General features: G+C 38.9%; 1 protein-coding gene across 3 annotated transcripts in view; it reads left to right on the top strand.

Annotated features, from left to right (window-relative positions):
• The window catches only part of LOC136866915 (zinc finger protein 85-like), a 67,589-nt gene extending 50,051 nt beyond the window's left edge, over nucleotides 1-17,538 (top strand). For all 3 annotated transcript variants that reach the window (XR_011017952.1, XM_068226905.1, XM_068226904.1), the window contains one exon: nucleotides 16,130-17,538. Coding sequence is in view for 2 of the 3 variants with exons in the window: in XM_068226905.1 (XP_068083006.1) it covers nucleotides 16,130-16,922 (793 nt within the window). In the remaining variant the exon portion in view is untranslated. The remainder of the gene's footprint in view (nucleotides 1-16,129) is intronic.
• The last annotated feature ends 631 nt before the right edge of the window (nucleotides 17,539-18,169 follow it).

Below are 18,169 nucleotides of genomic sequence, written 5' to 3'. Positions count from 1 at the left end.
AAGTCCATTGTACAAACTTCACAATTTATCCAAAGATTCTTAAGGAATAACTACCAATTTTCATCTAAGGAGTCCATTAAAACACATATGAATTAATAGATAAACTAGATAAGTTCAGCATGCAACCCGATTATTCTCTTCACTCTTTTGATATTATAAATATGTGCCCCAGCATTCAAATTTCCAAGTTAATTTCAATCATTGAAAATAATTTGAACAAAAATAATGCTTTGAGTAAATTAAAGATTCAAGACTTTATTTTGTAACTTAAATTGGTCATAAACAACAATTATATGGGATCATTGACCAACAGAACCATCTGGCAATGAGTTCACCGGCCTCAGGTACTCTTGCGGAAATTTACCTTGATTTCCTTGAGCACACCAAAATCAACAAATTTGATAATATCCTCTTCTGGGCCAGGTATATTGATGATGTTCTAGCAATTATAAATAAAAAAATCAACTGACACTCCCACCACCCTTCAAGGGCAAAATAGTGTCGACTCCCACATCAAATTCACTTTGGAATCAGAAATAGATCAAAAAATCAACTTTATAGATCTAATCATCATAAGAGATCCAGATTCTTTAACCTATAAAATTTACAGAAAGCCCACCCAATCCACAGTTACTATTCATCAAGATTCAACTCACAGCCAACCTCACAAAAGAGCAACATATAATAGACTAGTTCACCGAGCATTCAACATACCCATGGCCAAGAAAGATCTTTCCATTGAATTGAATACTATTCACAGTATAGCAAAATTCACTGGCTTCGGTAGACACTTCATAGAAACTATAATCAATAAACATAAATTTTGTCCTGAAACAACAGTTAAGAATATGAATCCTTTTCCGCTTTCACTTTTAATAACAAAATTCATAAGATCACTACTATTTTCAAGAGAAAAGGCGTAAAAATTGCATTCAAAACCAATAATAACAGTACACACATTCTACATAATACCTCACACATCAACAAGGTCAACAGGTACGCTAAATCAGGTGTTTACAGGCTCATAAATAACTCGTGCACTAATATTTCTAATGTAGGGCAAACCAGAAGAAGATTAGGATAAGATATTCTCAACACATCAATGCAGTCAAATATAATAAATTTTCACCTACTGGCAAACATATGGTCAATTGCACTCATAAATTCACGAATATTGAACAAGACATGGACATTCTTGAAATAGCTAACAAGGGCCCTCTGCTTAGTATAATTGAGAATTTTTATATACATGTGGACCAGTATTTTAATGCTAACCATAACCTTAATGAAATAACGGAAAAGTCCAATATCTTATTTCATTGATTCATTACCTATTTCAGAAAAAAACAATTTAGCAGATGAAAAATCTTTCCTTAAGTTAATTAAAGGTCCTTCGTCGATACAATCACCGTCATTCCCCCACCCTTCGATCCCGCCTCCCCTCCCTTTGCACACCACCCTCCCCATCAGGTTGCTCCTCCCATCACCAGCTTTCCTCTCCTCCTATTCCTTGCCATTTCCTTTACTGCAATTGCTCACTACTGGTCAAATCGTTCACATTGCGTGCAAGGTGAGTACTCACTCTTTTTCTTCGTTTTTTGACATTCTTTTCTTTTAAAAAATCTCACGTTAATTCTAATTTTTTAATCATCAGCTTCTATTGGTTCCAACTTGCATTGGGAATTCTCTTCTTATCACAGGAAGAATCCATTATTTTATAAGAAGTCCCACGGTTTTGCCTACATTTATTTTCTGTATCAGAAATATTGGACTTTAAGCAAGACAGACACCCTGTGCGCCAATGTTCAACATGCAAACATTCAATTTTCAACCTGAAGATGCACTTGAAATATAGAATTCAATAGAAGCATCTGGACTTTGTATTCAGACCGGCATTTTATACTTTGCATGTGCAATTTTAATCATCAATGTGCAAAATCGTTGTGATACTATTCTCACAGTTTAATTGCAATATATGTACACCAAAATTTTTTATTTTTTATTGATCAGTACAACGTAATTTTATCTATCAACATTTCATCCACTCCACCATTTTATGTGTATATTACCGTAGCAGATACACAGTTCACTCATCTCATTTTTAATTCTTTATTCCACAATGTAATTTTGTCTTAGGACTTTGGCAAATCAAAAGTGTATTTTATTTAGGCTGATGATGACCACATAGGGTCGAAACTAGTTCCTTGATAACATTTTGTAATGTATTTATAGACATTGCAATTATTGTACTGTATTGAGTATGTAAGCTGGGTGCAACTTCTGTATCGCAATTCCACTAGTGTCGTCCGGAGTCCTGCTGGAATCTCTCCGCCTTTCGATATCACTGTGGCTGTTCATCAAGGTTCTGCCCTTTCACCATTGCTATTCATCCTCTGCATGGATACGGCAACAGCTGACATACAGACTTCACATCCCTGGACCCTTCTTTATGCCGATGATGTGGTACTTGCACAAGAAACCCGTCCTGAACTCCAGCATCAGGTTCAAACGTGGAAGGACAGACTGGCTGAAAATGGACTACACCTCAATATCCAGAAGACAGAATACCTGGAATGTGGCCCCCAAACCAGAGGTACCATAAGTATCAGTGAAGAAGACCTGCAGAAGACCATGCAATTTAAGTACTTGGGATCCATCATCACCTCAAACTGTGACACCACTCCTGATACTCGGATGAGGGTAAATGCAGCTTGGCTCAAGTGGAGACAGGTCACTGGAGTCCTCTGTGATAAAAAGGTGCCTCAATATCTAAAGGCAAAAGTTTATAAGAGTGTGGTACGGCCAGTAGCGATCTATGGGACTGAATGTCACCCCATGACGAAACAACAGGAGCAAATGTTGACAACCATGGAGATGAAGATGCTTCGATGGTCCATGGGGCTGACCGATGTGACCACATAAGGAACACGGACGTCCGGCAAAGGTTTGGTGTTGCGCCCATCATAGACAAAGTGAGGGAAGTCCGTCTTCACTGGTACGGCCACGTCATGAGAAAACAGGACGATTCAGTTGCCAAAACAGCGCTCCACATCAACCCAGAGGGAACAAGACCACGAGGAAGACCGGCAAAGAGATGGACTGACAACATCAGGGCAGACATGCACAGTGTTGGCTTAACACCAGAAGATGTCAACGACAGACAGAAATGGAGGAGATGTAGCAAAGCAGCAGACCCTGCAAGTCGGGATTAATGCTAAGAAAGAGAGAGAGATTGAGTAGGTGAAATAAACTTGGTAAAATTATATGTAATCTTAGTTCAATACGGAACCAATTATGAAATTCATAACCTTGAATTATCATTATTGTCAATAGCATTATGCTCTAGGAAATCTAAATATATTTCTGCCAAGATGCCAGAGGCTGGTGACCCATAGCCATGTCATGTGTATAAACTACATGTTAATTATATCAAAAGAGTGTAACATATGGTATGGTTGCAGGTCAAATCCGCCTAGTTTCTTGATTAGTTCCGAGGTATTCTTAATGTATTTATTGGAAGCAAAAGTGAAGTGTTTTTTGCAGAACTTTTGAATACACTGAGCAAGTTTGTACAAAGGGCTTGGCCCATCGTTTATTATAGGACGTATGACTTCCGTCAATGCCGTTAACACGATCCACTTGCTTAATTACTTTATAATTTATTGTTGACTTTATGGAAACTGATGCTACAGGCCACTACCAGTTTGCATATTACCAACAGAGCAACAATGTTTTACGTCAGCTTTTAGATGTCAACATTTATTCACGCCACGCTCAAGACTTTTAGGCATCACACAGTGACAAAGACTATTTAAACTATTTTATTATTCGACCATCAAGTCCCAGACGTGTAAATTTTGTAAGAATGACTTTTAAGCACCATCACATTGTATATTTCATTCAATTAATGTCATTTCGTTACTAATGGTCTATATTTTGTATTATAATGTGTATATACATATCTTTGTTCATCTGACCTATTGTGGCTGATGATGGTGTCCAAAGACATCAAAACTGGTACCTAATAAAAATGTTGTATTCTTGTATTAGCAACATATTTTGTATTGATATAAGGTGGATCATTTGTACTCTCCTTTATTGTATGTTAGTCTCCTTTCAGTACGGACCAAATATGAAATTTTTAATGTTAAATGATTCATTGGCTTTTTCTGGAACACCAAATGCATTTCAAGTATGTTCCTGTTCAGACCGTGTTAATCGAGTGCCAAGACTTTTCAACTGAGCTCTGGGATTAGAGTTCTCATCCCAGATTGCTCCTACTTGTTCACTAATTTTCCTTATAAGGTCATCTTGCTCAGCAATAGACTTAGTGTTGCTGTCTGTCTTTTCATGGCAGAGAGCTATAGACTTCGCTAGCTGACACTCACTCTTTGTTTGCTCAGATTTGAGTTCCCTTATTTTGCTTTGCAGCTCTAGTAGCAGCTTTACCACGTCCTCAATAGCATAGCACTGCTGTTGAGTCTTACTTGCCCCACAACACTTGCCATTGTTCATTTCACTACATTTACCTTGAGTCCATTTTTCACATAGTCCACACTGAACTTTCTTTTTCTTGCCCAGCTCCTTGTCACACACAATGCAGTGTGCCATGTTCCTATGTTTCGTTGGCTCCACAAAGAAATTATTAATAATAAATGAAACTACCGTTCTTAGCTAGTTCTAGTTATGTTTATATGTTCACGCCTGCAGTATTTCACATTTATACTGATTGCACAGGATATGTATCTTTATATCACACACAATATTACACAATGTTCAGGAGCCGATTTCACACCACTCTTACTCTGCCGTTATGTTTGTCTTGTCATTTACCGGGCAAGTTGGCCGTGCAGTTTGGGGGCGCGCAGCTGTGAGCTTGCATCCAGGAGATAGTGGATTGGAGTCCCACTGTTGTCAGCTCGGAAGATGGTTTTCCATGGTTTCTTATTTTCACACCAGGCAAATGCTGGGGCCATACATTAATTAAGCTCATGGTTGCTTCCTTCCTACCCCTAGCCCTTTCTTATCCCATTGTTGCCGTAAGACCTGTCTGTGTCGGTGCAACATAAAGCCGATAGCGAAAAAGAATGTCTTGTCATTGGTGACATGGTCTATCCATGGGGTCTTGAACATTCTACTGTACAGAGGCCTGCAGTGTTTTACTGGCACAGTGGAGTACTTCCTCATTGGTGACATGGTCTATCCATGGGGTCTTGAACATTCTATTGTACAGAGGCCTGCAGTGTTTTACTGGCACAGTGGAGTACTTCCTCATTGGTGACATGGTCTATCCATGGGGTCTTGAACATTCTACTGTACAGAGACCTGCAGTGTTTTATTGGCACAGTAAAGTACTTCCTCATTGGTGACATGGTCTATCCATGGGGTCTTGAACATTCTACTGTACAGAGGTCTGCAGTGTTTTACTAGCACAGTGGAGTACTTCCTCATTGGTGACATGGTCTATCCATGGGGTCTTGAACATTCTATTGTACAGAGGCCTGCAGTGTTTTACTAGCACAGTGGAGTACTTCCTCATTGGTGACATGGTCTATCCATGGGGTCTTGAACATTCTACTGTACAGAGGCCTGCAGTGTTTTACTAGCACAGTGTAGTACTTCCTCATTGGTGACATGGTCTATCCATGGGGTCTTGAACATTCTACTGTACAGAGGTCTGCAGTGTTTTACTGGGGCAGTGGAGTACTTCCTCATTGGTGACGTGGTCTATCCATGGGGTCTTGAACATTCTACTGTACAGAGGCCTGCAGTGTTTTACTAGCACAGTAGAGTACTTCCTCATTGGTCACATGGTCTATCCATGGGTTCTTGAACATTCTACTGTACAGAGGCCTGCAGTGTTTTACTAGCACAGTGTAGTACTTCCTCATTGGTGACATGGTCTATCCATGGGGTCTTGAACATTCTACTGTACAGAGGCCTGCAGTGTTTTATTGGGGCAGTGGAGTACTTCCTCATTGGTGACATGGTCTATCCATGGGGTCTTGAACATTCTACTGTACAGAGGCCTGCAGTGTTTTACTAGCACAGTGTAGTACTTCCTCATTGGTGACATGGTCTATCCATGGGGTCTTGAACATTCTACTGTACAGAGGTCTGCAGTGTTTTACTAGCACAGTAGAGTACTTCCTCATTGGTGACGTGGTCTATCCATGGGGTCTTGAACATTCTACTGTACAGAGGCCTGCAGTGTTTTACTAGCACAGTAGAGTACTTCCTCATTGGTCACATGGTCTATCCATGGGGTCTTGAACATTCTACTGTACAGAGGCCTGCAGTGTTTTACTAGCACAGTGTAGTACTTCCTCATTGGTCACATGGTCTATCCATGGGGTCTTGAACATTCTACTGTACAGAGGCCTGCAGTGTTTTACTAGCACAGTGGAGTACTTCCTCATTGGTGACATGGTCTATCCATGGGGTCTTGAACATTCTATTGTACAGAGGCCTGCAGTGTTTTACTAGCACAGTAGAGTACTTCCTCATTGGTGACATGGTCTATCCATGGGGTCTTGAACATTCTACTGTACAGAGGCCTGCAGTGTTTTACTAGCACAGTAGAGTACTTCCTCATTGGTGACATGGTCTATCCATGGGGTCTTGAACATTCTACTGTACAGAGGCCTGCAGTGTTTTACTAGCACAGTGTAGTACTTCCTCATTGGTGACATGGTCTATCCATGGGGTCTTGAACATTCTACTGTACAGAGGCCTGCAGTGTTTTACTAGCACAGTAGAGTACTTCCTCATTGGTGACATGGTCTATCCATGGGGTCTTGAACATTCTACTGTACAGAGGCCTGCAGTGTTTTACTAGCACAGTGTAGTACTTCCTCATTGGTGACATGGTCTATCCATGGGGTCTTGAACATTCTATTGTACAGAGGCCTGCAGTGTTTTACTAGCACAGTAGAGTACTTCCTCATTGGTGACATGGTCTATCCATGGGGTCTTGAACATTCTACTGTACAGAGGCCTGCAGTGTTTTACTAGCACAGTGCAGTACTTCCTCATTGGTGACATGGTCTATCCATGGGGTCTTGAACATTCTACTGTACAGAGGCCTGCAGTGTTTTACTAGCACAGTGTAGTACTTCCTCATTGGTGACATGGTCTATCCATGGGGTCTTGAACATTCTACTGTACAGAGGCCTGCAGTGTTTTACTAGCACAGTGTAGTACTTCCTCATTGGTGACATGGTCTATCCATGGGGTCTTGAACATTCTACTGTACAGAGGCCTGCAGTGTTTTACTGGCACAGTAGAGTACTTCCTCATTGGTCACATGGTCTATCCATGGGGTCTTTAATATCCACACTTCAGAGGCCTGCAGTAGTTTCATAGATTAGGTCTAATATCCATCTTTTGAAACCATACAGCAGTGCTTGTAACACTTCCAGATATGCCCTCAAGTTTCAAATCTGGATTCATGGTTTACACAAGATATTTTTGCTTCAGGAACACATTTCTCATTTCTACATCTTGTGTTAACCAGCACGTTAGGAAATGGTGTTCCTGTCCAGAGTGATAACAGCTCTGGTGAACCTGTTTGCTGATTACCATGAACTTTGTTCTTCTGATGTATTTTGTTTCATTAATGTTTATTTTAATGTTGAACTCCTTGTTTACTTCATTGATGCTGTTCAAGAGAAATTGAATGTCTTTTGAATTGTCAGCAGGTATGTCAGTGCCTTCTGCACAGTGCGCAGTGTTTATTTACTTCCCCTTGCTCTTCATTGCTTCCTTCAACTGTTGAACGACAATTTGAAATATAGCATAGAAGGATAAGTTAAAGACAACTGAAGAGCCGTTACAGCTTTCATTATCACCTTTTTGTATTATCATATCCTCAGTAATGAAGTCTCCAGTCAATAGCTGATATACTGTGTTGGGTGATTGGTTGTTTTCTATTGTGATTAGTTTTATTCATAATTAATTATTAAAATTAATTTTATACATTGATGTGGTTATAGCTCTGTGTATCACTGCAGTCATCCCTGTGTTTGGTTGGGTGATTGGAATTGTTATCTTGTGTGTGATGTTTGAGTACATCTTCTATCACTGTTTATTTGTACAGATTGCAGTGTTCTAAATGTTGATCTTACCAATTCATTCTTGTTCCATGGTGATATCATTGCATTGTATAAAGAGTTTCATGTGTCAAATAAGTGTTGTTTGTTTGTGACATTTTGAGTTTCATGTGTCAAATAAGTGTTGTTTGTTTGTGACATTATTACCAAAAATGCACATTATTTTATCAAGGTTTCTGCTCCATTCCTTTGAAGCATTCATTATGTATAGTTTGTTCTCAAGGCTGTTTAGGAATATGTTCGCTATTATTCTCGATAATGGTGAACCCTTGGTTTATCCTTCATTTTGGTTAACGTATTGTAACAGGAACGCCCATACTTTAGTTCAGTGGAAAGCATGGATTGACGCCAGCGCGTCTACGCTCCATGCTCAGAGAGTAAGAGAGAGGTGGGTAGTATAATAAGTCCTTATTAACTTAAAACTTCTGTTTATTTAAAAATCACAAACTATATCATCTTTTACAGACGAACAGTTGAGATTTTGAATGTCCAGGTAGAAGTAGGGAGAGACATCGTCCGTCGGCGTCGGTGATGTCCCACGTTGTCGAACTCTTTCCCCCTCACGATAGAACTCCTGTCAGCACCGTGGTACCACGTTATCCCACGGCGGTTGACGACCTTTGAAGTTCGGATGAGATTCGAACCTGGGAGTCTGACGTCTGATGATGTCTGCGTGCAACGTGTAATATTTAATTAGCTTTTATTCCACCGAAATCCCATGAAGGGAGTAGAGAAATGTGTGGACTTGGCACAGAATGTCAACAGAATCTGATACGACACATCTCTACCGCACTGCACTGAAGATTCCCAAGTTCCACGATTAATAGAGTTGGACGCAAACACTTCGAAGAAATTCAAATAAATTGAGTATCACAGTGTGTGACGATGAGGAAAATTAGTTCACTTCAAAATAAGAAAGTATTTATCGTCTGATACACTCGTCGACGAACTCAAAATTAATGGGGTAACACAATAATCTGGAACCTTCTATGCCTAAGGTTCAGTGTTACGAAATGATATGAACCCCATCACTTTGGCACAGTCCAATGAAAAGAAATAAATTAAGTCACTAGGGCACAGTCTAACGTAATGCTTGAACACGATAAAATGAATGTACACTTCTATGAATGCAAGTTAGAGCACACACAATCTTATGAAAAGAAATTACGTTCATTCACGAAGGCACAGTCTTATTTGAGTACGGTCTTTGGAAGAAACTTTTTCTCGAGGGCACAGTCTTATGAAATGAGACGCACAGTCTTACGGAAAGAAATTAAGTATTCACTGAGGCACAGTCTTACGAAAAGAAGCTAAGTTTTTACTGCAGCACTGTCTTTACAGTCTTACGAAAAACACAGTCATTTGAGAGAAGTTGATGCGGAACAGTCCCGTAAACTAAATTATGGTACAGTCTTTGCGAACTGAAATGAAATTCACAAGTTACTTCGTGATTGTTTAAAACATCAATCATCTAATCCCTTTCATTTCAGCACTTTATGAAACCAACTTTATCACTCTTGTATTATTGTTTGTACAAGTTAGTCACTACCAACAACTTGAGATAATTCGCCTCCTTCAATCTCACACGAAGTTAAGGTCGTAAGATCGCACTTCTAACACTTGCGAATGTCGACAGGGCATTCCCGTTTCATCATCTTGTTACTAAACATGAACGTGTTTTGATTTAGGGTCGCTTTTAGGGTGTTGAGTATTTTTCTCTTTGTTTTGCTTGTTGGTGATGTTCTTCTGCTGATATGTTAGTGCACATTTTGGTGATGTCAAATGATATCAGTCACTTGTTTTCCATTGTTGTCTGTTTATGTACTTCTTTCTTTTGAATCTTTTGTGATTTGCCTCATTCCTTCACTAGACCCGAAAGGAATAATGTTTTAAAGAATGGTACCATACAGAAATGCGGTTGATGTGAGACACTGAACTATATTTAACTTCGCAGGTTTGAGAGAGAGATTATGCTGCACTTGCCTCATTGTCACAAGAAATTATCTTGCCTTCAAGTGAAATAGAAATTCATTAAATCACTCTTGAATTATCCAAGATTTTTACTATTTTATTACACATTTTAAGCCATGTAAAATGGTTGATTCTGAATACTTGCTTGTCAAAGGATGAAATAGTGTTTTTTGTAGAGAAGTAAATGTGCCATTGCTATTCAGTTGAAGGCTGGAATTTAAGTATTTAATGTGGAAGGGTGAGCAGTGAATACTTCCCTACTCTGCTGTTCCTTACTGGTCTTTCTGAAGGAGGGATAAGGGAGGGATTGTTATTCTTTTTGGAATGTGACCAGATAGAGAAAAGTAGTTAACAGACATTAAAATTATATAATGTATAGCTTTAAAATGGAGCAGAGTAGGGAAGTATATCGGGCCCAACCTTCCTCATTCATGATTAATACGGATATTTGCTGTAATGAAAACTAAAGGCATTGTACATAATTTTGCTCTAAACATAATATGTGTGGCATTTTAGAATTCAAAGTGAAATTGGATCAAAAGAATCATTCACTAATAGTGATATTTCTTAGTCCCATTCTTCATGTAGAAAATATATGTTATTGCAATCTGAATCTTTCACTTGGTAAGCATTAGGTAACAACTGAATAGTAAAGAATTCAGTTACTCATATGTACCGATACACAGCAATGTGAATGCATATGGATGTCCACTGCATCACTAAGAGGACTGCCCTTGACTGTAGAGGCAGTATGGTCTGATTCTGTTTAGGTTGGCTGCTTCATGCCTTAAACTTCCTATGTTATTCTACCAGAGAAATAAGAATTCTGCTGGGCTGTTTTAGCTGGATTTTTAATTAATTCTCTAACGTGCATGAATAATATTATACAGGATGTTTGCATGCCAATGTCATAGATCACTGAGAGTCAAAAGAAGAGCTGCTAGCTATTCCAGAAGGCCAAAAGTATGATTCATGGTCCCAAGGTTGTGGTTTCGATCCTTGCTGAGGTAATCTGGTTTGGAAAGGCAGTCCAGAATCTTGGAACTGCATGTCATCATTGACATGATAACATTTCTGGTGGTGCATCCAGTGTATCCTCCATGAATTTAAGTCTGCCATACTATTCACCCAGTAGAATTCTGCATTCATATCTAGACGACAGTAGGATCACCATTGTTGACCAGGCCACCTAGATGGCACCACTTCAGAAGGTCTGTAGCTTTGCAGCTGTGGCAGTACAATGATTGTCGTTCTTAGTCACCATTTTGTTTTAGGTCTCATTCTCAGTGACCTTGCGGTTGACCATTCTTGTAGCCTCTCCATTCATATCGCTGTACATCTGGCCAATTGTTTTTTTGCTGTTAAACCCAATATTTTCCATTGGTCCTGCTAGATTCCAAATTAGTTTCCTTTTTATGACATCAATGATTTTCTGGTAACTTTTCATGGCTGATCATGCTCAGAGCCACAAAATATAATGGCTTTTATGATCTTTCTCTTGGTGTTCTTACCTACGAATTTGGTTCCATAGGTCTCTGAGTGCAAGAGTTGGATCAGAAACTCGCCTGCATTCTCTCTTGTGTTTCAAAACATGATTGACTATGGTGACAACCAAGTTGTCTTGTTCTGCTGATGATGATCGTATCCAAGTATCCTCAAAATGTTGAAAGTGCTCCAGTATTATGCAGCCACTGACTGTAATGAAGTTTTGATTTTGGACAGATCTTGACTTGCACCTCAGTTGCAGTTGCATTATGTTTATAACCCCATCTTTTGAGTGTAGTCTTGGTTCTAGGTATTCCAGTTCTTATCCCTTCAGAGTCTTCCAGACTGGCCAAGATTGCAAATTATGTGCTGGAGTTCCTTCTGTTGGCTGATTGCTCTGAGATAGTGAGGACTCTTGCTACCAGTATATGAATTCAGGAGAAGATGGACACACTCAGTCACGTCCAAAGTTGCTAACAGTCTAGGTAAAACCAAGGACAAATTGTTCCCACTAATACACACTGGGGTGTACAAAATAATTCCCTGGCCGGGCTGAGTGGCTCAGACGGTTAAGGCACTGGCCTTCTAACCCCAACTTGGCAGGTTCGATCCTGGCTCAATCCGGTGGTGTTTGAAGGTGCTCAAATACGACAGCCTCGTGTCAGTAGATTTACAGGCACGTAAAAGAACTCCTGCGGGACTATATTCCGGCACCTCGGCGTCTCCGAAGACCGTAAAAGTAGTTAGTGGGACGTAAAGCAAATAGCATTATTATTATTAAAATTCCCTTTATATGTTGTAAGGTATACATTGGCCAAACATGCCAGTCCATTGGTACTCGTATCAAGGAACATGAATGAAATATTTTTCTCGGTGAGCTAGACAACTCAGCAGTAGCTCACTACACCCTATCATCGGGTCATGATGTCGTGTTCCGAAATGTTCAAGCTTTTACCCGTACTAAACACTACAGGTCTACGATTGTACAGGAAGCTGTGGAAATATGTAACATTCCTAACAATGTCAAAAGGGACACTGGCTGTCAGTTACGTAATATGTGGTTGTCAGCCATTAAGAATTTACCTAGGTAATTCTCTCTTCCCTATCCTTTCTATATTGTTATTTCATTTCGGTGTTTTCCAGTTGGTTCATTCCAAGCGATGTGTTATGTGTTAGTGCCATATTGGAGCTTAATGTTGTCATCAGCTACCCCTTGGAGCGCTGTGCCGGCATACAGCGAGCCACGTGGTGGCGAACGAGTATATCACTACATCTCCATCGGTAAAGCATTCTTAAATTCAAACTCTCATTATTGTAGAAGACTTCCCCAGGAACAGTAGAGATTTCTGTTCTGAAGGTGCGGAGCAAAGTACTCTGCGAAATGTAAAGATTTTCACCTTGTATTCTAGACACAGCATAAGCCAAATGCCCATATCAAGTCTACAAGTACGGGCTGTGAAACCATCAATGTTAACAAATGCAATTAAATTATGTCACTTTGATCATTGACTAATGACATTAATTTCAACAAACTGTATATTTACATGACTACAAAATCGTGCTGCTGTGGCATCCATCAGGTTACAGATCGGGTTATCCACTTTATGACTTTCAGTATTAGATTCTTTCTTTTCTTGTATTACTTACAAACATGATGTAATGGCCCTTATTCCCATCCATGCCCACTTCCTCCCAAGATGTGCTGCTCCCATCAAGCTGTTCTCACAAGGAGCCTTCCCTTCCTCCTACAAATAGCTTCTGTTATGCCAGGTTGGACCCATTCAAAAATAACATATTACCGGTTTGCCATGTGTAACATAAATATTCTTCATTCTACTTCTGACTCTCTTTGTCAAACTTTCAACAAATAATATATCACAGTCATCGCTATTGATATGGTCACATTCTCCTTCATTTTCACTCCTATTTTCCAATGATTCAGGAACATAGGTGAACTCTATGTCAGCATGTTACAACATTTACTCCAGCAGTAAGCACATTACATGTCAAAACTGAAATTACAAATGTGTACCAGGCTAAAGCAGCAGTTTTGCATCACTTGTAAAATTGAGAGTTGTGGATTATAAGATGTTGATCTACTCTTCAAGGGTTTGGGAAGAATGAAAATCAAATATATCCTGATTATCGGTTTGTGGCATATCAAAGAACTGATGTAGCACAAAATTATGATTGCCGTACTCTTAAAATCAGCAGCAATTATAGGGACACCAAACTAATATTATTAAGCATGTATTCAAGTACACATCTTCATGTAACTCAAATTGCAACAAACCAGAGTAAAATTTAAATATGTCTATTATAGACTCTTATAGATTCTTACAGTCTGCAAGCCTCTCTGAATTAACTTAGAACCTCCATAATCTTTTATGTACCACCCATGTGGCTTTGTTTAATTTTTCTCCTTTTGTCATCAAACCATTAAAGACTGGTAAGTAAACTCCATTGTCATTAAGTAGCAAGAATGGATGAAATTAGGCCTGAACAGATGTAATATAATGGGAAAGCAGGATTGAAATTAGCTTTGTAGAATAATAGATTAGCATAGAATGTTACTAATGTACCTTCTGATTGCATTTTATAAGTAGGTATCAGGATGGATTGCAACAACTATTGAAATATTTCATTGATAGGTATACCAGGCAAGCTCTACTAACATTTTGGAAGGGAGGATTCGATCAGTGGTTGAGAGTAATTTGAATGAAAACAAGTGTTGGTTCAGACAACAGGGTCAGATTTTCAGTATGTACCATTTAACTGAAAAATGCTACGATAGGAATACTGTTATAATTCATGAAATATGTTGACCGTTTTGGGGGACAATGGGATTAAGTGATGTTTACTAAAAGCAAACAAAGGCATTTATGTTAAAAATTGGGCTGTGGTGAGAATTGCTGGTAAATTGAGTTCTTGGTTCAAGGTACTTTCAGGGGTTGGACAAAAATTGGGCTGTGGTGAGAACTGGTACTTGCAAGAGTAGGACAAGCCTGTATCTTCTCACCTTTGTTGTTCAAAGTTTATGTGGGTCAAAGGTATACTGCAGCAATGAAAGATTCAATTAGGTGGAAATATAGTAAGATATTTGCTCTATGCCGAAGACTTGCTCTTAATGTTTGATTGAGGGGAAAGCCTGCCGTCTAATATCCTGGAACTTGAAAGTAAGTGCAAGTAGTATAACTTGAAAATTAGCCTTATGAAGACTATAGTGGCATTAGTAATAAATTTAAGACAATTGAATGTCAGCCTGGGAATACACAGCTGGAGCAGGTACATAATTTCAAGTATTTAGGATGTATATTCTTACAGCATGATAGTATAGTAAGTGAGATTGAGTCAAGATACTGTCACAGTTGCGATTAACAGTACTCTGTGTTCTGCAAGAAAGAATTCATGTCCCAGATGAAACATTTACCCTAATCTGTTTTTCGATCAACTTTGCTCTGTGACAGTGTAAGCTGGGTTGACTCAGGCTATCTAAATTCATAGCTTAGAAGTAACAGGCATGAAGATGGCAAGAACTATCGCCGGTACAAATGGGTAGGAACAATTCCAGAATGAGGAGGTAAAGGTTAGGTTATGAATGAACTTGACTGTATGCATGAAACGCTCATCAGTGTTGGAGTCGTTTGTTGTGAATGGAGTATGATAGGCCTTCCAAGAGGATAATGTGCTCGGTATCTGGGGAATATACTTGTGGGACACTAAGGTGTTGATGTTTAGGCTCCGTTTCCAATTATTTAAAGACAACAGGTGTAGAAAGAAACGAGGGTGCAGGGCTAATTCTAAATAGAGGACTGTCGTGGCAGATAGTAAATTCCCAGCAAACGGCAAACTGACAACTGAAAGACATAACGGTCTTTATTCATTTCAAAGGGGCCCGTTTGAGTGGCTCAGATGGTAGAGATGAAGGCTTTGTGATCTTAACATGGCCGATTTTAGCCTGGTTCAAAGGGGTGATATTTCACGGTCGGCCTCGTGTTGATAGATTTACTGGCACGTAAAATAACTCCTAAGGGACAAAATAGCGGCATCTCGGCGTCTTCGAGGGAGTTCATGGCACATACATCCGTAAATTTATTATTATTTAATATTTCAAATGGGTGCGTGATCGTCAGGCAAATGTTTTAAAAGTATTGTTACAATGCCATTGTTTAAGTTTTCAGTAACATGATATTTTAAACGATTTGTAGAATTAGACACAGGGCTCATACTGCCCTTTACCAGTAGAAAATATCATGCTCTGTGTTAAACAACATTTAATTCTGAATGCCTGTTCATTGTGTAAATTGTTCACTTCACTCCAGGTAATTAGCATGAAAGTTTCATTATTTTTAACTTGATATCACCTGGGGTGTTCATCTTCAAGGTGGGAGCAAATAAGTGCATTTGGACTTTTAAAGCACAAGTAGCAACTTGATTGGAGTGGTTAAGTATTAAAACTTCTCCTGTAAAAAATGCGATTAATATATTGATCTTCCTTCTAGAATTGTGATTCTATTTTGTTGCTGTAAAATTGTAGTTACTTTGTTTTTTTTTTATTTCAGTGTGGAGAATGCTGTATCCATCATGCACCGTCGTAAAAGGCCATTTCAATGTGAACAATGCAATAGTACTTTCCCAATTAGAGGATCTCTTCAAACGCACATGTTAATTCACTCTGATATGAGGCCATTTTCTTGTATAGAATGCAATAGTACATTTAAGCGATCTTCCCATCTCCGAAACCATATGGTAGTTCATTGTAAAGAAAGACCATTTCAATGTAACCAGTGCGATAGAGTCTTTAAATCCCGAAATAGCCTCCGAACTCACGTGCTAATTCATTCTAAAGACAGGCCATTTCGTTGTGAAAAGTGCAATGTTGCTTATACAGATAGAAGTTCTCTTAGAAGGCATATGACAACTCACTCTGAAGTAAGGCCATTTCGATGTAATGAATGTAATGGTGCGTTCAAACATGGAGGTATTCTTCGAGCCCACAATGTAGTTCACTGTAGAAAAAGACCGTTTGTGTGTAAAATTTGCAGTAGTACGTTCAAGCGTGCTACAAATCTCCAAAGGCACATGCTAGTACATTCTGACAAAAGGCCATTTCGGTGTAAAGAATGTGGGAGTACTTTTAAGCGGGCTAACAATTTGCGAAACCACATACGTATTCATTCTGGAGAACGACCGTTTTGTTGTAAAGTATGTAATGCTACGTTTAGTGATGCTACTTCTCTACGGAGGCATGTATTTTCTCGCTGTGATCAAAGGCCCTTTCGATATAAAAATGCAAGAGTACGTTTATGCAGTCTACCCTGCTCCGAACGCAAGTGCAAGGTCTCTCTTGCATAAAGACCGTGTGTTCATTCCCCGATCCCGCGGCCTTTGAAACGATTTCTTAGCGCACGTGTAATTCGCGTGCAGTGTTTAGAAGATGCAGCATACAGTAATTCTGAGCATTTGCTTTTAGCTCGTGTGTACTTAGACCATTTCTTGGCGAGCACCTGATTTTGGAAAGCTTGGCGTGCTTATAACCTTGCAAAGACCCTTTCCACATGATTTTATTAAATGTCTTTGATAATTCTTGCATCTCGTTCTGCTTACTACTGACATATCCTCACTCTGAAGCACTGATCTGTCTTACATAAGTTACACTTGTCAGTCGGCGATATGGACACCACACAGTGTGATAAAATTTATCGATTTTATTACTGATTCTAAATTATGAAAATGTAAAGTTAGAATTAGAAATATTTTCAACCAAACTTGATCTAACACAAGACATTTGAGTAATCAAATTTACATTATCAACAGCTTCATCATAATAGCCCTCATTATCCACATTTACTTGGCATGAGCTTTTAGCTTATAATAATACATACCTATTGATTTTAGTTAATACATAATGTTTGAAAATTGCTTTGTCATATTAATCTATATAATAAAATCGTGACGACATTGTATCTATTCATTGGCTTTTTTGGCAAACTATCCTTACCATTATCTGTTTCAGGTGTATTAATGACCATCTGCATAATTTTAACTTTCGTGTGTGTGTTCTTATAACTTGAAAACTACTGGATATATTTCTATCAAACTTGATATTTAGAATCCACCTCTGCTTGGGTAGGTTTTAGAGTCAATATTATTTCTGAATACCTAAATTTACGGCGGTTTATTCAAAAAGGAAACCATGATTTTTGCACCCCTACAAAATATGCACATCCAAAAGTAATGGAAATCCACCATCCTAAATGGAAGTCAATTTCTAAAACTTTTCCTCAAGTGCGTCATTTTTATGGTAAGATTAATAAGGGAGATATTAATGTACTGTTTTTCAGCACAAGTTCCATCGGACTTAAGAGCGGCTGCATGTGAGGTGTATTTCTTATAACTTTGAAACTACCAGAGATATTTCAAGCAAACCTTATATTTAGCATCCACCTGTCCAATGGTAGGTTTTAGGTCCATAACATGTCAAATTCCCTGAATGTACTGGGGGTTTATAGGGTGCCAAAACAGTGATTCTACTCTTCCACAATATGTACAAGACCAACCTGACTGGAAATCGACGAACCTCGATGGAAATCCATTTATAA

The sequence above is a fragment of the Anabrus simplex genome, chromosome 3 (assembly GCF_040414725.1).
Source record: "Anabrus simplex isolate iqAnaSimp1 chromosome 3, ASM4041472v1, whole genome shotgun sequence".
NCBI lineage: Eukaryota > Metazoa > Arthropoda > Insecta > Orthoptera > Tettigoniidae > Anabrus > Anabrus simplex.
The sequence above is the reverse complement of the archived record's forward strand: the minus strand, read 5'-3'. Positions and strand labels throughout refer to the sequence as shown.